Below are 24,099 nucleotides of genomic sequence, written 5' to 3'. Positions count from 1 at the left end.
ACCTGTGCTGTTTTCGGGACATGACGCTAATTAAGATGTCAGAGCATTTTATATTTGATTGGGCGCCATTGAGTTTAGGCTATTTGATTGGAGAAACGTGCATGATATAAAAAGTGTCCTTCTGATTACATTGCCATTCATTTGATCCCCAGCCTGTAGGCTACAGAAAATACCATATTCTTCTAGCATAGGGTATATCTGCTACATGATTTATGTTATAATATTTTTTTTGGTGGAGCGCTGCAGTGATTCTTCTCTCCAGTTCTCTGGAGAACTGTGCTGGGAATGGACAAGCAAAAATATGTTGCACCCCTGCCTTTGAGCGCTCACCTAAAATGTCCATATGCCACTGGTTGAGAGAAATTGAATTTTGTGAGATGTTATGTGTTGTTGGAGGTGTGTCTTCGTCAGTTACACTTGAAAATGCGGCCCTGGTCAATCTGCCTAATCCTGCCTAATGTCCGGGACAATCCATTTTTGTCTACGAAACCGCTTGAATGTGAGGCACGCATTTTAGAACGGTGTGTTCTTGCAAATTGCATTTTGGAACATTCGCACGTACCACCATGAGCACATTGTTGCTCTAAAACGTGAATAAATAATTGTTTATCAACATTTTAAGCTATACATTATTATCTGTTACAAATCCCTTATTAATAATGGTGTATATGCTGTACACCTCCACTACAATACTTTGATGCGCATGATGGGGATTAAGACGTGAGTATATTCAATGCCCACTGAAAAATAAGTGGGTATAAAGTGTGTACCTGCGTACACCTTTCACTACACCACTGGCCCCATCTAAAAGAGAAAGGGAAAGGGGGATACCTAGTCAGTTGTACAACTGAATGCATTCAACGGAAATGTGTCTTCCGCATCTAATCTAAGACCCTACTTCTGACTCTCTCTTTCGAGCCGTGGCTCGGAAGAAATTTGTGTTTAATCCTGACATTTGATTAAGGATTAGTTAAAGAGACAGATGATTTGTTTGCTGTCCTTGCATGGCCCGATACGCCCATTGCCTCCATGCCCTCAGTGTGGGATGTTGTCTGTGACTCCAGCGGAGTATGCTGCTCGGGCTAATGTGTCCCCATGCCATTCGTGATCCCATTACAACATATTGCATTCGTACGTTTTTGTTAGATAGGGTATGATTTCAAAGGGGAGGGCTGTGTAAAATTGATACAGAAGGTATGTGCAATTTAGATATTCAACAAAGATAATCTCTTACAGCAGGTGCCAAAACAAACTGTATAAGTTTAGAGGCACTTTAATAATATGTTTAAGACAATTTTTTTCAATTCAAACCACAAAAGAGTTAGGCTACAGTGTATTTGATTTTTTTTTTCAGGAAATATCATGTTTTTTCTTATTTGTATTTTATGTGCATTTTTAAGTGTTCGTACTCAGACCATGTCTAGGTTTAGTAGGCTACTTTCCGGGAAGAGTCTGTCAAAAAACATCCAGCCCGCAAAGATAGCAGTGTCATGATTGATGTAACCTCCTCCCCAGGCTCGAATTAAATGACCCATAGACCAACACATAGACAGAGAGAGACCCGGCTGGTGGGCGAGATTATGATAGATGTGACAGAAAGTTCGTCGTGTACAGTCAGATGTGAGGCACTAACTTCCTCGTATACAACTAGTACGCACCCTTCAGCTCATTCTATCTGAACTATAATCCCGGGATGGAAGAGCAGATATAAAAGAAAAAGGAGCGTTTTTCTAAAGAATACAAATAATTCAGCGTTGAGGACCAAATAGCAGAACATACGTGGAATATACAGCTGGTTGGAACGAGGTAACTCCCTCTAATTTGTTATTCTAGACCAATAACCTACACTACAAGGGGAACATGTATACTCACTGATATTCATACCATGGGCAATATGCATTTCTTAAAGAATAAAAGCAGATGACGAACGGATGGATAATGTCTTCTTAAAGCATTTCCCACCTGTGTCATTCAGTCAGTGGCAGTCAGTGCGCTTTAAAGGGTTAACCCTGCATTTAACCATTCGGAATGAATGCCTAAAGGTAAGGTTTTAACCCTATCCCAAACCTTAACGGTGACCTTAACCACTCGGAATGAAAGCCTAAACGTAATGTTTTAACCATATACAAAACCGTAACCCTTAAACCAATGAGTCCTACTATAACACCAGCGTGTTTGGGACTTCTAACTCCATTTTAAAACCATGTGTTTGAGCTACAGACTTCTAGATTATACTATTGGTTTGTAAAACAAGGGCGGATCCCGAATCGATCCTGGCATGGTCTTTTATATCGAAATGTCTGTAGATTCTGAATGTTAAGATACAGCTATCTATGAAAAGCTGAGACTCTCACGAACACGCACATGTCATCTGTTTTGCTCTAAAACACTCACAAGCTATACAGGAGTCGTTAGATCCCTTACATTTTTTCAAATTTTGTTACTTTACAGCCTTATTCTAAAATGTCTTGAATTTAAAAAAACATCAACAATCTACACACAATACCCCATAATGACATAGCGAAAACAGGTTGACATTTTTGCAAATGTACTAAACATTTAAAACAGAAATGCCTTACTTAGATAAGTATTCAGACCCTTTGCGACGATTAGTGAAATTAAGCTCAGGTGCATCCTGCTTCCATTGGTCATCCTTGAGATGTTTCCACAACTTGATTGGAGTCCACCTGTGGTATATTAGATTGTTTGGACATGATTTGGAAAGGCACACACCTGTCTATATAAGGTCCCACAGTTCACAGTGCATGTCAGAGCAAAAACCAAGCCATGAGGTCCAAGGAATTGTCCTTAGAGGACTGTCAGAGGCACAGATCTGGGGAAGGGTACCAAAATGCCTACAGCAGTGGTTCCGTACCCCTCCAAACATTCAACCTCCAGCAGCGTACCCCATCTAGCACCAGGGTCAGCACACTCTCAAATGTTGTTTTCTACCATCATTGTAAGCCTGTCACACACACACTATAAGATACATTTATTAAATATAAGAATGAGTGTGAGTTTTTGTCAATTCCCACGAGCCGGGTTGTGACAAAGAGCTCTTATAGGACCAGGGCACAAATGATAATGTAATAATAATCAATCATTTTGCTCATTATTTAGCCATCTTACATATTAAACCTTATTTGTTCATCAAAAATGGTGAATAACTCACCACAGGTTAATAAGATGTGTGCTTGAAAGGATGCACATAACTCTGCAATGTTGGGTTAAATTGGAGAGAGTCTCAGTCTTAAATCATTTTCCTCACACAGTCTGTGCCTGTATTTAGTTTTCATGCTAGTAAGGGCCAAGAATTCACATAGGTACGTGGTTGCAAAGGGCATCAGTGTCTTAATAGCGCCATTTGCCAAGGCAGGATACTCTGAGCGCCGCCCCATCCAGCAATCTGGCAGTGGCTTCTGGTTAAATTACATTTTCACAGAACCGCTTGTTGCAATTTCAATGAGGCTCTCTTGCTCAGATATATGTAAGTGGACTGGAGGCAGGGCATGAAAGGGATAACGAATCCAGTTGTTTGTGTCATCCTTTTCGGGAAAGTACCTGCGTAATTGCGCACACAGCTCAGTCTGGTGCTTCGCTATGTCACAATTGACATTGTCCGTAAACTTGAGTTAATTTGCACACAAAAAATCAAACAATGATGGAAAGACCTGTGTGTTGTCCTTAAAACCTCTTGCGACTAGCAATCCCGGATCCGGGATCGTAATCATAGCCTCAAACGAATTAGCATAACGCAGCGGACATAAATACCCCTAGAAACTTTTCCTATTCATGAAAATCGCAAATGAAATATATTCAAACACAAGCTTAGCCTTTTGCTAATCACACTGTCATCTCAGATTTTCAAAATATGCGTTACAGCCAACGCTAGACAAGCATTTGTGTAAGTTTATCATGGCATAACATTTTCACGAGAATAAAAAAGCAATCAAATTAAATCATTTACCTTTGAAGAACTTCGGATGTTTTCACTCAGGAGACTCCCAGTTAGATAGCAAATGTTCCTTTTTTCCAAAAATATTATTTTTGAAGGCGAAATAGCTCCCATTTGTTCATCATGCTTGGCTGAGAAATCGACCGGAAAATGCTACCACTCCAACGCCAAACCTTTTTCAAAATTAGCTCCATAATATTGACAGAAACACGGCAAACGTTGTTTAGGATCAACCCTCAAGGTGTTTTTAACATATATATTCGATAATATATCCGTCGAGGCAATTGGTTTCTCAAAAGAAGCGATTGGAAAAATGGCTACCTCAGTAATTTACGCCAGATTTTCTACGGAAAACACCATGTGACCACTTGCTATATATTGTCCCTTACGGCTATTAATGTAAATGCGTAAAAAGACGTCACAATGCTGTAGACACCTTGGGGAATACGTGGAAAACGTAAGCTCATTCGTAGCTCATTCACAGCCATATAAGGAATCATTGGCATGAGGCGGTTTTAAAAAATGCGGCACTTCCTGGTTGGATTTTTAACTTGGTTTCGCCTGTAACATCAGTTCTGTTGCACTCACAGACAATATCTTTGCAGTTTTGGAAACGTCAGAGTGTTTTCTATCCAAAGCTGTCAATTATATGCATAGTCGAGCATCTTTTCATGACAAAATATCTTGTTTAAAACGGGAACGTTTTTCATCCCAAAATTAGAAAAAAATCAGAATAGCGCCCCCTAACACTTAACTGGACAGACAGAGAAGAGCTCCAACTTCTTAACCATAGCTTCAATTTTGTCCTGCACATTGAATATAGTTGCGGAGAGTCCCTGTAATCATAGATTCAGATCATTCAGGCAAGACAAAACATCACCCAGATAGGCCAGTCGTGTGAGAAACTCGTCATCATGCAGACAAGTGAAAATTATGGTCAGTAAAGAAAGCTTTAAGCTCGCCTCTCAATTTAAAAAAAGGCGTCAATACTTTGCCCCTTGATAACCAGTGCACTTCTGTCTGTTGTAAAAGCTTTACATGGTCGCTGCCCATATCATTGCATAATGCATAAAATCCATTAGAGTTCAGGGGCCTTGCTTTAACAAAGTTAACCATTGTCCAAAATGTCTTTCAAGCTGTCAGGCATTCGGGGGAGGCTGCAGTGTACCCAAGTGGCGTCGGGAGCAACAGCTTGCACTCGCGTTACCACTCCACTGTGTCACCCTGTCATGGCTTTTGTGCCATCGGTACAGATACCAACACATGTTGACCACCAAAATCCTTTTGACATCACAAAGCTGTCCAGCACTTTAAAAATATCCTCTCTTGTTGTCCTGGTTTCCAGTTGTTTGCAGAAGAGGATGTCTACCTTAATTGACCCTCCATAAACGTAACAGACATATACCAGGAGCTGTGCCAGGCCCGCCACGTCTGTTGACTCATCCAGCTGTATCGCATATAATTCACAGGCTTGTATGCAAAGCAGTAATTGTTTCAAAACATCTCCTGCCATGTCACTAATGCGTTGTGAAACAGTGTTGTTTGATGAAGGCATTGTCTGTCTTTTTGTGTTTGCATTTTCCCCCAGCATTGTCCCAGCCATGACAGCAGGAAGTAGTAAGTCCTCCACAATAGTATGGGGCTTGCCTGTCCTAGCCACTCGGTAGCTCACCATACAAGACGCTTCTAGAGCCTTCTTATTTTAAAGGAACCTATTGGTTTGATACATGTCTTACTACTCGAAACTCGTCTTACTTCTCAATTAAAAAACTCCTAAACTATTTTTCAAATCGGCATGTTTCGTTTCTAAATGTATGCGCAAGAGGGAAGGTTTCATCGAGTTGTGAGATAGTACTTTTGCACATATAACACACTGTGGCTGAGGAAAGGCACTACTCCCAATATAAGTGAACCCCAAATCAATTTAGTTCATCATATTTGCGCCTTATCGATGGTCCAACATCTCTGTCTGTTGTTCGGTGCTTTCCCAGGTAAGGGGGTAGAAGCTATTTGGCTGCAAAGCCCCATTGGAAAATCTAAATGGACTGTTTGAAAATGTGAACCACACGCAATGTTTAGGAATAGCCAGTTTGGGAATAGCCAGTTTGGGAATAGCCCGTCTATAGCATTGAAGGTCCCCAAAAACACAGTGGACTCCATCATTCTGGAAGAAGTTTGAAACCACCAAGACTCTTAATAGAGCTGACCTCCTGGCCAAACTGAGCAATTGGGGGGAGAAGGACCTTGGTCAGGGAGGTGACCAAGAACCTGATGATCACTCTGACCGATCTCTAGAGTTCCTCTGTGTAGATTGGAGAACCTTTCAGAAGGACAACCGTATTTGCAGCACTCCACCAGTCAGGCCTTTATGGTAGAGTGGCCAGACAGAAGCCACTCCTCAATAAAAGGCACATGACAGCCTGTTTGGAGTTTGCCAAAAGGCACCCGAAGGACTCTTAGACCATGAGAAGATTCAAGATTCTCTGGTCTGATGAAACCAAGATTGAACTCTTTGGCCTGAATGACAAGTGTCACGTCTGGAGGAAACCTGTCACCATCCCTATGGTGATGCATGGTGGTGGCAGCATCATGCTGTGAGGATGTTTTTCAGGAGCAGGGACTGGGAGACTAGTCAGAATCGAGGCAAAAATGAATGGCACAAAGTACAGAGAGATCCTTGATGAAAATCTGCTCCAGAGCACTCAGGACCTCAGACTGGGGCGAAGGTTCACTTTCCCACAGGACAATGACCCTAAGCACACAGCCAAGACAACGCAGGAGTGGCTTCTGAAAAGTCTCTGAATGTTCTTGAGTGGCCCAGCCAGAGCCCGGACTTGAAATCAAACAAACATCTCTGGAGAGACCTGAAAATAGCTGTGCAGCAATGCTCTCCATCCAACCTGACAGAGCTTGAGAGGATCTGCTGAGAAGAATGGGAGAAGCTCCCCAAATACATGTGTGCCAAGCTTGTAGCGTCATACCCAAGAAGACTTGAGGCTGTTATCGCTGCCAAAGGTGCTTCAACAAAGTACTGAGAAAAGGGTCTGAATACTTACAGTATGTAAATGTGATACTTCAGTTTTACATTTTTAATACTGTTGCTAACATTTCTAAAAACCTGTTTTTGCTTTGTCATTATGGGGTATTGTGTGTAGAATGATGAGGGGGAAAAACAATTTAATACATTTTAGAATAAGGCTGTAACGTAACAAAATGTGGAAACTTTTCGAATGCACTGTAGATGCAATGCCTCTTCTTGGCTTGTAATCTATATTTTGATGGAAACCAGGGGTTTGACCTGGTTCAGGGAACAGAACCGGTTCAAGCCAAGCCCCATCCATGTCCACCCCTCTCTCTCACTCTCTCCCAATTGTTAAATGTCAGTAGTATCTTGAGCAATAGCACTCTGACCAAAAACATGGACTTACCACCTGCACTGACTCTCTGCACCATAGCACACACACACACACACACACACACACACACACACACACACACACACACACACACACACACACACACACACACACACACACACACACACACACACACACACACACACACACACACACACACACACACACACACACACACACACACACACACACACACACACACACACACACACATCACAACTGCTGCCACTAGATTCTTATTCATTTTTGCTAAATACTGCACAGCTTAAACACTTGACCCCCAATCCCTCTTCCCCAAAACATGTGTAACTATTGTACAATAAATTGTGCATTCTCGTATTATACTTATGCTACAATGTTTATTCTATTCTATTGAACCATTGACTTTAGGTTTTGTATTCTAATATTTTATTATTTCTTATTGTTGTTGCACAATCAAGAAGGAACCTGCAAGTGAGAATTGATTTGGACGGTGTACATCTGTATCCCGTACATACATAACTTGAAACTAAACAACTATTACTCATTCCATAACAAGCGTCTCTATCCGTGCTAATTGGTAGAGTAAATTAATGAGCTATTTGGTCAAAACCTTCGATTTCACAGGCTTTAAAAAAAATAAGGAAAAGGAACTATATGAATCGTTAGCTTCTTTTTTTACCGGTTCAGAACACTGCAACGGAACAAAAGAAATAGGGATTCTGTTCAGAATTTAGGTTCTAAGCCCTGATTGGAAAGTAGAAATTGTGGATTTTGTAAAAAGAAGAAAAAAACAGTAAATGGTCACATCACACCCAAAACTTGCTTCCATAAGTTGAACATGTTATGTGTGTGTCTGGTGCCTGGTTCCATGGCATGGCAGTTTGTGAGAGTACTAGCAGAGGAGGTTTAGCAGTGATGTTTTTCACTCCCAGTCCCAGCCGCCCTCCGCCTGCCCTGCAGCAGATGCAATGATAGTGGTTAGTGCCAGAGGCACACATTGCACAGGGCTCTCACAGCTAACTAGATTTGCATCTGTGGGTAATATGATGTGATAGAGACCGACAGACAGGCAGGCAGGCAGGCAGGCAGAGACAGAGACAGAGACAGAGACAGAGACAGAGACAGAGACAGAGACAGAGACAGAGACAGAGACAGAGACAGAGACAGAGACAGAGACAGAGACAGAGACAGAGACAGAGACAGAGACAGAGACAGATGGAGGAGGATGGTTGGGGAGTTATTAGGGGCTGATTGGATCAAGTGACGTGGATAGAAAGATGGATGGAGACGATAAGGATGAGGGGGCACTTTCTAAAGAGCAGGGTAGTCCTCTGCTTCTATGGTCTGATCATCACCTCCAGTTAACTTCCTCTGTACAGGAAGTACATGCCATGTGTGTCATGGTTTGATGAGATTAATGGACGATGTGAGTGGTTGATAAGAGGCTGAGAAGGTTTGTAAATGGATGAGAAAGGTTTGGCCAACCACCAGAGACAATTTTTCAAGATACAACACTTGATGGTTTGGAAGAAGCATCTTCCTCTGAGAACCGGAGAGAGAGGGGGGGGGTGTTTCTATACCTGTAGCCTGGCATACTGGCATGGAGAAGCATAATATGATGGATTGGAAAAGGTTCAATCACAATAACCATTTAGCCTTAAAAAGTTTTGCTGCAAGTTCGACTTAAACTGTTAAAAAGAAACTGACCCTGCTGTGACAAAGAGGAATACAGTTTAAATGGAAAGGTAAGTGAATATTTACAAATGTAATTATGTTAGGTTAGAGTAAGGGTATCTCTCAGACTGATAAACATCACTTCTTCCCTTCATCTCTCTTTCTCTCTCTCTTTCACACTGACACATCTCAGTTAAAGGCAGTCAGTTGTACAACAGACTAGGCATCCCCCTTTCCCTTTCATTTTAATACTGCAGCTCATCTGTTTATTTCAACAGAGATGAATAATAAAATGACAGGTCCTATCTCTCTCACACAGACATAGACTCTATTAAATCAAAATAATTACCCCTGTCTAATTTCTCTCTTGTAAATATTTGACACAGACCATATGACTGGTTTAAGTTGAAGAGAAAAGGCTCTTCGTGCCACCAATCACCATTAGCAAATGTTTTAACCTGCTGGCCCAAGGGCGGCGCTGCGTGTTTCTAGTTGGGTGTCACTCTGGTGATTATGACTGAGCATTTTGTAGCTTTTAAACAGCTGTGTAACAGCTGGATGGGAAATATTACAGTAAACGGTCACCCTCAGAGCATAAGGCAAGTATATCCATATAGTATCTTGTAGTAAACACTTCATAATACATTGACTTAGCACTGCTATGATGCCATTTTTACACTCTCTCGCCCTTGCTTTACCAGTCCAAATGTAGTGAACAGACATTGTATTCTGACTGATATTTTTGAAATAACACATTTTTAGGTTCTTCCACTATGGGCTGTGTGGGGTCCAAGGGGCAGCAGGATCCCAGCAGCAAAGGTGTGGTCAATGATGACTCTCAGAACCAGACTCAGACAACCCACTACGTCAAAGACCCCACCACAGGGACCAAGGCTGTGAGTGAATACCGGGGGGGTATTATTACTGCTAGACTCTATTCTGTTGCCAAGAGCAAGATACTGATCTGTAAGTAGGTTTCCTTTGGTGTCTGGGGTGGTCATTACTTCATGTGTGTTAATTGTAAACCCAGCTATCACATCTAGTTCCTTGGAAGTTGTGGGAACAAATGTTTTTTTGGTTTCACATTGCTTGTGGGAACAAATGTTTGTAACATGTTGTGTTGCTACCATGCTGTGTTGTCATGTGTTTTGCAGCCTTGGAATGTTGTTGTCTTAGGTCTCTCTTTATGTAGTGTAGTGTTGTCTCTCTTGTCGTGATGTGTGTTTTGTCCTATAGATGTGTTTTATTTATGTTTAATTCCAGCCCCCGTCCCCGCGGGAGGCCTTTTGTCTTTTGGTAGGCCGTCATTGTAAATAAGAATTTGTTCTTAACTGACTTGCTTAGTTAAATAAAGGTTTTTTTTTAATGGAAAAAGAAATGCTATATGAAAATAAGTAAACATTTAGCTTGTCGGGGAACGTTAAAATTTAGTTTGCATGGAGGTTCTGAGAACATTTTACTCTGGTTCCTTGAAAGTCTTCCTGGGAGGCCTTATTAACACTCTGAGAATGAAAATTGTGGGTTATTTGGAGGTTTTTGAATGACTTCCTTAAAACTTCTTTTAATAACTCTGATAGCTTATTTGGGGTAAACCTTTCTTGAACTCCAAGCGCAGATAAGACGCATGGAAATTACTTGGGCGTTCATCATGCAAACACATGTATTTTTATTGTGACATGGCATCAGTGAGATTCAAACCTATAATCTTCTGTTCTCTATCCATGGAATTAATCCACCAGCGTGGAGCTAGCATGCCATGTTTTTTTAAACATACAAAGCTGTTAATTTTAGTCTATTCAAACAAACCCTATTTCAAAGGGAAAAGCACTCAATAAGATCAGGTTTGGCCAATTAGTGGGCGCGGCCAACACACCTGAACACACTTAACAAAATAGAGGATACAGAGAGTTTTGTTGATTGCTGAGAATGGAATGTATATTTCTTGTGTTTTTTTTTATGGAAAGTTTTCTTAACGTTCTCAGAACAATTTGATAACATGACTTTAAATAGAACCGTTATGCTGAAGTACTGAAATTCCCACAGAAGAATATTATTTTTTGTAACATTCTCTGAACTATTTGAGAACATTCCCAATGTCAAACCGATTAGATAATGTTCCTAGAACATTACCAAAATTGAAATGAAATGTAACCTTGTTTAAACTTTTGGGAAATGTTCTGTTAAAGTAATGAAATACTAAGAACATTTCTGTCAAGTTCCTTAAATGTGCTGAAAATGTTCCAAAGCCAAGCAACTATCCTGCACCAATCCCAGACATTTGTGGGAAGGTTGTATGCAAAATAACTTTAGGACAACCAGGCTCTCTCTAAGCTCTAAGAAACATCTGGTTCTCAGAACATTATGTGCTACAGTAGCAGGGATGTGACTCAGGGCTGTTATTTAGAATGAGGAAGAGGAAGTAGCACAACAAACAAGCGCAGAAATGTGTTGGCGATCATTGAACAGACATGTAGTGACAGAATTGAAATGTCTCTCCTCTATTTCTGTTTTACTTACATTCCTATTTTCTGTCAGCCTATCTCACTCTTGCTTAGTCTGTCATTGACCACACATCTCATTCTCTGTCTCATTCACTTTCTCCCAACCATACTATACTACAACTATAATATGTATAATATGTATAGTATGTTCCATACTACATTTCTCATGGTTCTCCTAATTCTCATATTGTCTTTACAGAACAGAACCCTCACCGTTGCCCCTCCAGTCCCCTCTAATGGTGAGTAGAACGCAGAAAAGTTACAGTACTCACGTTGCTTACTTGAGTCTGTGATGGAGGAACTATTACTGTATCGCACTGTATTTTGAGCAGCACACTACACACTGTGTGTCTAAAATGGATTGCCGTTTGTTGTCATGTAATGAGGCCACATAATGTATGAGGGTGAAAGGAGTGAGTGTGTGTGGGTTGAAATAGACCACTCAGAGCCTGATCACACGGGACAGCAGAGATGATCTCTCCACCGCTATAACAGTAAAGCAGTCAGACATGAAGTGACCCAGGCAAGGCACTGTTGTTGTATTAATAATGTAAAGTTGCACACGATGTCACCCACAAGTCTTTCTTTGTCATATGTGTGCATGCGTACACACACGCGCGCACACACGCACACGCACACACACACACGTGCACGCGCACACACACACACACACACACACGCGCGCACACACACACGCGCACACACACACACACACACACACACACACACACACACACACACACACACACACACACACACACACACACACACACACACACACACACACACACACACACACACACACACACACACACACACACACACACACACACACACTTATGTTCTCTGCCCCCTCCAGGTACTGAGAGCATTGCCATTGCACTGTACGACTATGAGGGTGTAAATGATGGAGACCTGGGCTTCAAGAAGGGAGACAAGCTTAAAATCTTACAGGAGTGAGTGTACCTGATATTTACACACAAACAAGATACATCATTACCCATACAAAGCAGTGTATAGCTTACCTATACCCACATCTCTCTCTCTCTCTCTCTCTCTCTCTCTCTAGATCTGGAGAATGGTGGAGAGCACAGTTAATTAGCACAGGCAAGGAAGGCTACATCCCCAATAACTATGTAGCCATAGACAGACTTGAAACCGAAGAGTAAGTGTTTTATCAGTGGACTGTGTGAATAGTTTATGAGTAGAGCTGCTCAAAGGAATCAGTGTGAAATAAATGTACCATCATCCAGGTGGTTCTATAAAGGAGTGAGCAGGAAAGATGCAGAGAGGCAGCTGCTAGCATCAGCAAACAAAACAGGATCGTTCATGATCCGTGACAGTGAGACCACCAAGGGTGAGCAAGTTAAAAAGCTCTTATACATACACACATACAAACAAACGTGTACACATTTAGCAAGCTAACACCCTCTCTCCGTCCTACCACAGGCAGCTACTCCTTATCCGTAAGGGACAGTGATTCCCAATCAGGAGACACAGTCAAGCATTACAAGATCCGTACACTGGATAACGGTGGCTTCTACATCTCTCCGCGCATCACCTTCAACAACCTGCAGGAACTGGTCAGCCACTATAAAAGTGAGTGCCAACAGCATGGCCAGACCACCATAATACACAGGGATACACCCATAGAGATAGATAGCCCTCTCTAGCCCCACAGTGGAGGTGTCATAATGCACATAATACTGAGAAAACCTTGAGGTCAAACAGAGAAATGGTTCCAATCCTTTTTCCACCATAAATGTTTCCCAAAGGGAATTTTACAAACACTTCAAAATAAGGGCTGTTTGTGTAGGCTTACCCCGGTGTGACGTTTTGATAATCATGTAAATCTCTCTCAGACAAGGTGACTTTTATCAATGTATTCGGCTCTACTCTCAGATTCAAAATTGCTCATGTGAGTCAAAGTAGACATCATGTAAGACTACAAATCCCTGCAAGCTCCTGAACGTCATCTCTAGTTGTCACCTTTGCTAAAATGCATTGTGTAAAAAAACAGTAGAAAAAAAAGAAAAAAAGAGTCTATATACATTGTGTGCAAAAGGCATGAGGAGGTAGGCGAATAATTACAATTTTTCAGATTAACACTGGAGTGATAAATGATCAGATGGTCATGTGCAGGTAGAGATACTGGTGTGCAAAAGAGCAGAAAAGTAAATAAATAAAAACAGTATGGGGATGAGGTAGATCAATTGGGTGGGCTATTTACCGATGGACTATGTACAGCTGCAGCAATCGGTTAGCTGCTCAGATAGCAGATGTTTAAAGTTGGTGAGGGAGATAAAAGTCTCCAACTTCAGCAATTTTTGCAATTCGTTCCAGTCACAGGCAGCAGAGAACTGGAAGGAAAGGCGGCCAAATGAGGTGTTGGCTTTAGGGATGATCAGTGAGATACACCTGCTGGAGCGCGTGCTACGGGTGGGTGTTGCCATCGTGACCAGTGAACTGAGATAAGGCGGAGCTTTACCTAGCATGGAATTGTAGATGACCTGGAGCCAGTGGGTCTGGCGACGAATATGTAGCGAGGGCCAGCCGACTAGAGCATACAGGTCGCAGTGGTGAGTGGTATAAGAAGCTTTAGTAACAAAACGGATGGCACTGTGATAAACTGCATCCAGTTTGCTGAGTAGAGTATTGGAAGCTATTTTGTAGATGACCATCGCCGAAGTTGAGGATCGGTAGGATAGTCAGTTTTACTAGGGTAAGTTTGGCGGCATGAGTGAAGGAGGGTTTGTTGCGGAATAGAAAGCCGACTCTAGATTTGATTTTAGATTGGAGATGTTTGATATGAGTCTGGAAGGATAGTTTACAGTCTAGCCAGACACCTAGGTACTTATAGAGGTCCACATATTCTAGGTCGGAACCATCCAGGGTGGTGATGCTAATCGGGCGTGTGGGTGCAGGCAGCGAACGGTTGAAAAGCATGCATTTGGTTTTACTAGCGTTTAAGAGCAGTTGGAGGCCACGGAAGGAGTGTTGTATGGCATTGAAGCTCGTTTGGAGGTTAGAAAGCACAGTGTCCAAGGAAGGGCCAGAAGTATACAGAATGGTGTCGTCTGCATAGAGGTGGATCAGGGAATCGCCCGCAGCAAGAGCAACATCATTGATATATACAGAGAAAAGAGTCAGCCCGAGAATTGAACCCTGTGGCACCCCCATAGAGACTGCCAGAGGACCGGACAACATGCCCTCCGATTTGACACACTAAACTCTGTCTGCAAAGTAGTTGGTGAACCAGGCAAGGCAGTCATTAGAAAAACCGAGGCTACTGAGTCTGCCGATAAGAATATGGTGATTGACAGAGCCGAAAGCCTTGGCCAGGTCGATGAAGACGGCTGCACAGTACTGTCTTTTATCGATGACGGTTATGATATCCTTTAGTACCTTGAGCATGGCTGAGGTGCACCCGTGACCGACACGGAAACCAGATTGCACAGCGGAGAAGGTACAGTGGGATTCGAGATGGTCAGTGATCTGTTTGTTGACTTGGATATGAAAGAGAGGTGTGCAGGCTGGTTATAGGGGTTGCAACAATGGCGGCAGATAGTTTCAGAAATAGAGGGTCCAGATTGTCAAGCCAGCAGTCACTGTTACTAAAGCGGATGGTGACAGAGGTAAACAGCCCCCTCTGCTGGCTGCCTGTTCTGAATATGGGCACATGGTCTATATGGCCTCCAGCAGTGTTTACTTTCTATGTGTTTATTAATGTGTGTTATGTACAGTTAAAAAATACATTCAGTTAATGTCCTGTTTGATTCAGAGCATTGTGTGTGGATGTCTTACTCTCATTGGATGTGTTTGCTTCCTATAGAGCAGGGAGATGGTCTGTGCCAGGCCTTGACCAGCCCCTGCCTCAGTCCCAAGCCCCAGAAGCCCTGGGAGAAGGATGCCTGGGAGATCCCTCGGGAGTCCCTCAAACTTGATAGGAAGCTCGGGGCTGGCCAGTTCGGAGAGGTCTGGATGGGTGAGTTACTCAAACATTCTGAGAAGGTTATGCTTGGACCCTTACTGGGAGATCAGAATAAGTTTATACGTATTCTGAAAACATCTTGCTGTGAGCTGTGAACTGAGCATGGCTAATGTGGTTGGCTAATGTGGTTGTCTTTGTGTCTTTTGCTGTAGCTACATACAACAAGCACACCAAGGTGGCAGTGAAGACCATGAAGCCTGGCACCATGTCGGTAGAGGCTTTCCTGGACGAGGCAAACCTGATGAAGGCCCTGCAGCACGACAAGCTGGTCCGTCTGAATGCTGTGGTTACCAAAGAGGAACCCATCTACATCATCACAGAGTTCATGGAAAAGGGTATGAGCACTACAGTTTGACATTTTGTACACATTTACATTACCATACAGTACATTTCCTGTCAGTGTATTTCTGTCATTGAATTCTGTTTGTGTGTATGTGTGTGCGTGTTTAGGCAGTTTGCTGGACTTCTTGAAGAGTGATGAGGGCAACCGTGTGCAACTCCACAAACTCATTGACTTCAGTGCACAGGTGCGATTCAGCTTCTGTATCTCACAGTTCGTTTTGTTTTCAATCACTGGTGCAATTTTCACAAGTATGTGGTACATTTTCACAACTCTAAACACACAAAAAAAATCACAAAGTCACTTGGTCACTGCACTAAATCACTCTTTCTATTTGGACAGATATTCAATCCTCTGTAACTATCTTCTTTTCAAAATGCAATATTCAATTAACTATAAGATTTTCTTGTCTGCTGTCAAATTTGATATTTTTACCTCAAATGTATCATTTTACATCAATTTATGTTGGAAGGAAAAACCAAATAATATATGGGGGTGGCTGTAAAATCATAATCATTCTTTATCAGTGCTACAATGTACTGCTGAAATACCTGGGTTGTGTACAGGATTGGGGAGTAACATATGACATGTAATCTGTTACATGTAACTGATTACAAAAAACTAACTGTAATCCGTTATGTTACCAGCAAAAAAAATTGTAACCAGCTTAAAGATACTTTTGAAAAACTAGATGATTACTTCTAGGATTACTTTTAAATTCAGAAAAGATGTTTGCGTAATTAAAATACTTTATGACAACTTTCTGCTTTCTCGATGACATTCAAATCAGCGTTGATAAAGGAACACGTTTTAAGTTTGTTCCGCCTGATAGTCTGACCACAAGTCCGAAACCATTATGGTGACACACCAAATGTGTTTGATGGATCGTGGGAAAAGCACAGGAATAGGTTTCTGTAGGCTACAGTCCAATTTATTATTAGATTTTGTTTTTCAGGAACTCAGTCCAGCTTTCAACTTACTCTTGAAAGTTGTTGTAGTACAATGTGCAATATCGAAATTGGATAGTGAATCATCAGCTTTCCCCTGGTCATGTCAGTCATTGCAGACCTTAGAGAGCTATTTATAACTTGTCAGAAATGTCCAGATCAACTAGCCAATGTCAGCTAATGTTTTTTAGCTTGATTTTTAGCCGATAGATTTTGTAGTAATGTCCGAGTCACTCAAATATCACATGAATACACATGGCAAAATTTATAGAATGTTTTTGCTATATTTGCTATAAAACTGCAACATTTTCTCTGTGCCCTATGGAAAAGTGTAGAATTGCAGGAAACAAGCTTTAAACCTGATAGATGTTCTCTCGACCACCAAAAGGGGTCTCGGCCAACAAGAGGGGTGTGAACAGTTTGTCTCATGAACTATGCTTGTGCCCACAGAAATAGTGTGGTATGTGCGCGAGCAGGGGTGGTGTGGCTGAGCGGGATATTCCCCAATACCGCCTACGGGCGGTACAGATATCACTTAGGTCTATTATTTATATTTACATATCAATTATATGAATCACACTGCTGCTCTCTCAATTATTTGCGCCTTACGGATTGTGATTGTTGTGAATGACCTTTCACAAATGTGTAGGTGTATTTAACCTCAATAATGGTTGAATTGAAGAAGTGTAGGTTAAGCTGCCTATCAGTCATTGTTTATGCGACCAGTGGACAGGCTGTGTAAAATGTGCTCTTGCCACAGCTGCATAGTAGTGCGGATCCCTGCCATGGAATAAAAGTGGAACTGTGCTCCAAACTGTCAAAAATCTCATTTGTGACGATAAAAAAACAGGTCACCCTTTATTTGGATAATCCAGATTCTTCATCTGTAGATGCTCTCCAGAGGGTCATACTATCAACAAACTGTAGATAAGCAACTGCTTTGCTAATGTTACAGTTAAAGCCAATTTATGGTCATTCTGCCATCTGCATTGGCCTTTTAGCATTTACTGCGACGCGGCCTCTGCAGAAGTCAGGGCATTCATACTTCTTGCGCTTCGCGAAGCAGAGCAGAGCTGTCGTCAAGGGAAATAGTTTGTGTGTATACAGGATGCACTGCCCTCACCTACCGTCAGCCAAGGCTGAAATGGATACTTCGGAGAGTCAGATGTCAGATGAAATTGTGGATACCATTTGTCTCTGTGTCTAGTATGAAGGAAGTTAGAGGTAGCATGCTAGTAGACACCCATAGACATTAACACATAGTAAAGGGGATCTTGAACAAAGTTGCATGGTGCAGAAATGGCATACAACAACGTGCTGCGTTTTTACAGTAGCCAACTGTTTTACAATACCCTATTTGTGATGATGTGTCCTATGTATTTACTGTATAAGGATAATGAAACTGTAAGTCTGACATGTTTCTCAACATGCTCACAACCTGGCATTGGATACTAATTATTTATTAAATGTTCCTATCTACTATTCTTTCTATTCAGCACTTCAACAATGTGGGGGATGGGGATGTGTGAAAACCCAAAGAATGCATTATCAAAAGGTTTTGAATATAATATAGGGGGCTTATCAGTGTACTTAAGAGTTTAGAAAATATACCACGTCTGAAAAATGCGCCATAGCGATTGATAAAAAACGTAAGAATATATTCCACTCGTTATCTGAATTTCATTGATCTACTGTAAGTTGATGAGTTTGGTCAAGCTGAGAGAGAAAGGTTTTGCTGTATCAGTTGCCAAGTCACATAGAAATGGTGATCTTAAACAACAATGCTGCATGGGGTAGAAATGGCCTTTACACACAGTGCTACACAAATACCTTTTTACTGTAGCCTACTGCCTTACAATACCCCCAGAATCCCCTATTTCTGCTCATTTGTTCTACTTATGTACTCTATAAGGATAATGAAACTGTGAGATTGACATATTTCTCACATCCTACCATTAGATACAACAATATGGTTGAAAAAAACAAATAGTTAAAATAATAGCTGAATACTGTATGGAACTGTATATTTTACCATCCGCTATTCCTTCTATTCAACACTTCAAAAACAACCGTTTGAAAAATGTATCTTGACTTTTTTGCTATTGGATGAAAGGTTAGTTGAAATGGCTACATGGTGAGTGTATTGGTGACTAAACAAAATGTTATCATGGTATTTCACGTAAAACCAAAATGTGTTCAACACAAATGGATGCACAATCAAAGGTTCTGAACATAAGACAGCATTATAAGTGTTATCAGTTTAGAGTTTTGTACTTAAGAGTTTTGAAAATCGATTGAAAAAAACCCGGTATACTGTCAGTTCGGGTTTTGTTGAATTGTATGGTTTTATATTCTCCAAGTCATCTACAGCAGTTCTTTTGCATAAGGGAAAATGAGTGATAACAAAACAAAGGGAAAATGCTTTGGTCTCGTTATGTACATTTACCGACACATCATCAAAACACTCATTTGAGGTCTCGTGCCGATCCTACCTTTGTTCTGTGGCCCATGTTTCTCCTATTGTGGGTAGCCTTTCAATATTCAAATCTGTCTTTATCTTGGCAGAAGAAGGTGTGTGGGCAGCACATGTTTGTAATTCAAATTCTTTATGCCAATGTTTAATTTTTTTGCTTTGAATATTTTAAGAATATGTTTTACTATGATTATTGACACATTGTATTACAAGGAATAAATGGACACAGTTCAAAATATCCGTTTGAACCTGATCATACAGTATTTGCATTTTTACAACTGTTGCTGCAGATAGACAGAGGCAATATAGGGGGCATCATTTTTATTTATTTAAATCAAAGAAAAAGAGGACCTTAAGAGAAAAGTCAAAAGTCAAACGTATAAACGTACGCTTATCTGTGATTAGGTATGTTTATGCCATCTGTTGTATGTAGATTGTAGGTGAGAGGTTTCAAAAACTAGGAAGATATCAAAATGGAATGGAGAGAGAGAAAGACAGAGAGACTGAAAGAGCAGGGGAACAGGAAGACATTGTTGGATCAGTCTGTTCAGATTTAAATCTACCATGACAGATTTGGTTATGTTTGTTATATTATTAAGCTGAGATTGGTACACAGGTTAGGTTAATCAAGTTCTATAACAGCATATGCCAGTCAATGTGTGTCTATATGCATGTGTGTGTGTGTGTGTGTGTGTGTGTGTGTGTGTGTGTGTGTGTGTGTGTGTGTGTGTGTGTGTGTGTGTGTGTGTGTGTGTGTGTGTGTGTGTGTGTGTGTGTGTGTGTGTGTGTGTGTGTGTGTGTGTGTGTGTGTGTGTGTGTGTGTGTGTGTGTGTGTGTGTGTGTGTGTGTGAGAGTGGTGAAAAGTAAAGCCTACTGGTAGTTGTAATTTTAAAGGGAACCCAGATGATCCCAGTGTGTTGGGAAGGAAATATTGTCCCAGTTAAGTAGGTATTGGAGTAATCAGTGCTTGTAAATAACATCATTTGCTAATTGAAAGTCAATTATCTTTATTGATATCATTGTTTTTATGACTGCTTATTTTATCATCCTATAGGTGATCCTAAGGGGTAGGCAAAATCCTGTCTCGTAAGGGGAGGCTACTTACTTTGCAGCTTGAGATTTAAAAAATGAGACGTGAAAACAGCAGATACAGTGCATTCGGAAAGTATTCAGACCCCTCGACTTTTTCCACATTTTTTTTACATTACAACCTTAATCTAAAATGGATGGAGAAAAAAAAGATCCTTCCTCAATCTACACACAATAACCCATAATGACAAAGCAAAAACAGTTGTCATTTTTTTTTTAAAATAAAAAATAATCATTATAAAAAATATACATTTACATAAGTATTCACCCTTTACTCAGTACTTTGTTGAAGCACCTTTGGCAGTGATTACAACATCGAGTCTTCTTGGGTATGACGCTACAAGCTTGGCACACCTGTATTTGGGGAGTTTCTCCAATTCTCCTTGGAGATCCCATCAAGCACTGTCAGGTTGGATGTGGAGCGTTGCTGCACAGCTATTTTCAGGTCTCTCCAGAGATGTTCGATCGGGTTCAAGTCCGGGCTCCGGCTGGGCCACTCAAGGACATTCAGGGACTTGTCCCGAATCCACTCCTGCGTTGTCTTGGCTGTGTGCTTCAGGTCATTGTCCTGTGGGAAGGTGAACCTTCGCTCCAGTCGGAGGTCCTGAGCGCACCAGAGCAGGTTTTCATTAAGGATACTGTATCTCTGTACTTTGCTCCATTCATCTTTCCCTCGATCCTGACTAGTCTCCCAGTCCCTGCCACTGAAAAGATTCCCATAGCATGATGCTGCCACCACCATGCATCACCGTAGGAATGGTGCCAGGTTTCCTCCACGCTTGGCATTCAGGCCAAAGAGTTCAATCTTGGTTTCATTAGACCAGAGAATCTTGTTTCTCAAGGTCTAAGAGTCCTTTAGATGCCTTTTGGCAAAGTCTAATCAGGCTGTCATGTGCATTTTACTGAGGAGTGTCTTCCCGTCTGGCCACTCTACCATAAAAGCCTAATTGGTGGAGTGCTGCAGACAAGGTTGTCCTTCTGTAAAGTTCTCCCATCTCCACAGAGGAACTGCTCTATCAGAGTGACCATTGGCTTCTTGGTCACCTCCTTGACCAAGGCTCTTCTCCCCCGATTGCTCAGTTTGGCCGGGAGGCCAGCTCTAGGAAGAGTCTTGGTGGTTCCAAACTTCTTCCAGAAATGTTTGGGTACCCTTACCCAGATCTGTGCATCGATACAATTTCTTCGACCACATGGCTTGGTTTTTGCTCAGACTTGATTTGACATGCTCTGACAACTGTGGGACCTTATACTGTATAGACAGATGTGTGCCTTTCCAAATCATGTCCAATCAATTCAATTTACCACAGGTGGACTCCAAGTTGTAGAAACATCTCATGGATGACCGAATGGAAACAGGATGCACTTGAGCTTAATTTTGAGACTCATAGCAAAGGGTCTGAATACTTATGTAAATAAGGTATTTCTGTTTTATATTTGTAATTGAGAAAAAACTGTTTTCTCGCTTTAGCATTATGTGGTATTGTGTGTAGATTGATGAGGAACATTTTTTATTTCATCCATTTTAGAATAAGCCTGTAACGTAACACAATGTGGAAAAAGGGGTCTGAATACTTTCATTATGATCCTTTGCCTAGTGAACAAACACAGAAGTATGTTTGGAATGCCCCCTTTTCTATTGTCTTCTGACATCTAACCATGTCTTTGTCCGTAGATTGCAGAAGGAATGGCCTACATCGAGCAGAGGAACTATATTCACCGAGACCTGCGAGCCGCCAACATCCTGGTCTCGAAGGCTCTGGTGTGCAAGATTGCTGACTTTGGCCTCGCTCGAATCATCGAGGACAATGAGTACACAGCCAGGGAAGGTAAGCATTATCCCCTTGGGGAACATGTCTGTGCCATATAATGGTTCATTAATAATGTATATATATATCAGTATATATATATATATATATATATATATATATATATATAGGTAAGCATTATCCCCTTGGGGAACATGTCTGTGCCATATAATGGTTCATTAATAATGTATATATATATATACATATATATATATATATCATTGTCTTAGAGTGAGTTCTGTGGGACTGAATAAATAAGAAAGAGAGTTTGAATAGAAAAAGACAAGCTATATTTTCTATCAGTGACAGCAGGGTGCAGTAGAAGGTAGAGTAAGTAAGCCTACTCTTGTTCCCTAAAAGGAGCAAAGTTCCCTATCAAATGGACGGCCCCAGAGGCAATCAACTTTGGCTCCTTCACCATCAAATCAGATGTCTGGTCCTTTGGCATCCTACTGACCGAGATCATCAGCTATGGACGCACACCATATCCAGGTCAGGACCTGAATGAGAACATGTACTATACTGTACTTGTACTGTATATTAATTCAATGATGAATTAAATGAATCTTTGTCCCCCCTGTGATGATGCGTTTCTGTGCTGGCTCTATCATCTAGGTATGACAAACCCAGAAGTGATTCGCTCTCTGGAGAGCGGCTACCGCATGCAGCGCACCGACAGCTGTCCGCAGGAGCTCTATGACATCATGTTGGAGTGCTGGAAGAACAAGCCCGAGGACCGGCCCACCTTTGAGTATCTGCAGAGTGTCCTGGAGGATTTCTACACTGCAACAGAGAGCCAGTACCAGCAACAGCCATGATCCAGAATGATTCAGGCAGATACATAACCTACTCTCTCATACACTTATACAAATGTACATGTGTACAGACAAACCTACAGAGAAAAAAGGGGATCTGAACATGTTTCAGATGGTTCCTTATGAAATATGACATTTACTGTAACTTAGTGAAGTATGACCTAAAAAATGTATTACAGTGATTCATGAAATGGCTGAGTGTAAGGCGTTTTCAACATTTTTATTTATTTATATTTCATTTGCATACCGTGTTGGGTGACTTTACCTTCCCTTCCCCTTTGTAGTTAGCTCTGCCAGTCCTGTTTGTTTGTTTGTTTGTTGTATGAATTAACTGTGCTCTAACTATGTATTTGAATTTGCTTTGCATACACGCCCAGAAATTGCACAATATTAGATTTCCTATGTATATTGCCCAGGGCATACAGTATATTGGAAAATGTTATTTTTATTCTGGCATATACCATTGAATCACTATAATTCACTGAACAAGCACTGGAGTACAACAGTATAATCTTTTAATTTAATCTTTTAATTGTCTATTTGGTAAGGTGATTAATTTATTCAAGCCAAGAGTACCTGTCCATTCTCTGTACTGAATGCACAATATATACACAAAGGTATGTGGACACCCCTTCAAATGAGTGGATTTGGCTATTTCAGCCACACCCGTTGCTTACCGGTGTATAAATCGAGTGTACAGTCATTCAATCTCCCTAGACAGACATTGGCAGTAAAATGGCCTTACTGAAGAGCTCAGTGAATTTCAACTTGGCACCGTCATAGCCAGTTGGTCAAATGTCTGCCCTGCTAGATCTGCCCCAGTCAACTGTAAGTGCTGTTATTGTGAAGTGGAAACGTCTAGGAGCAACAACAGCTCAGCCGCAAAGTGGTAGACCACACAAGCTCACAGAACGGGACCACCGAGTGCTGAAGCACGTAGCCCGTAAAAATGTTCTGTTCTCTGTTGCAAAATGTAGTTCTGTCCTTGAGCTGTTTTTGTCCATTAATCTTCTGTATTACGTCATGTTTCATGTTCTGTGTTGGACCCCAGAAAGAGTAGCTGCGGCTTTCAAAACAGCTAATAAGGATCTTAATAAAATACCAAATACTT

At 41.3% G+C, this 24,099-nt stretch overlaps 1 protein-coding gene across 2 annotated transcripts; it reads left to right on the top strand.

Annotated features, from left to right (window-relative positions):
- Window positions 1-1,539: 1,539 nt before the first annotated feature.
- LOC124031908 (tyrosine-protein kinase HCK-like) lies at window positions 1,540-23,838 on the top strand. Of its 2 annotated transcripts, none has more exons than XM_046343715.1 (13): window positions 1,540-1,806; window positions 9,790-9,923; window positions 11,733-11,767; window positions 12,388-12,484; window positions 12,598-12,693; window positions 12,782-12,885; window positions 12,978-13,127; window positions 15,361-15,513; window positions 15,672-15,854; window positions 15,970-16,046; window positions 22,041-22,194; window positions 22,534-22,665; window positions 22,789-23,838. In XM_046343715.1, the coding sequence occupies exons 2-13, from the start codon at window positions 9,856-9,858 to the stop codon at window positions 22,989-22,991; spliced, it is 1,452 nt and encodes a 483-aa protein (XP_046199671.1). In that variant the 5' UTR covers window positions 1,540-1,806; window positions 9,790-9,855; the 3' UTR covers window positions 22,992-23,838. The 2 variants fall into 2 exon arrangements, with proteins under 2 accessions (XP_046199671.1, XP_046199670.1); XM_046343714.1 differs by having other exon boundaries at window positions 11,728-11,767.
- The last annotated feature ends 261 nt before the right edge of the window (window positions 23,839-24,099 follow it).

This window comes from Oncorhynchus gorbuscha, linkage group LG03 (assembly GCF_021184085.1).
Source record: "Oncorhynchus gorbuscha isolate QuinsamMale2020 ecotype Even-year linkage group LG03, OgorEven_v1.0, whole genome shotgun sequence".
Lineage (NCBI taxonomy): Eukaryota > Metazoa > Chordata > Actinopteri > Salmoniformes > Salmonidae > Oncorhynchus > Oncorhynchus gorbuscha.
Note: the sequence above shows the minus strand (reverse complement) of the source record. Positions and strands in the feature narration are given on the sequence as shown.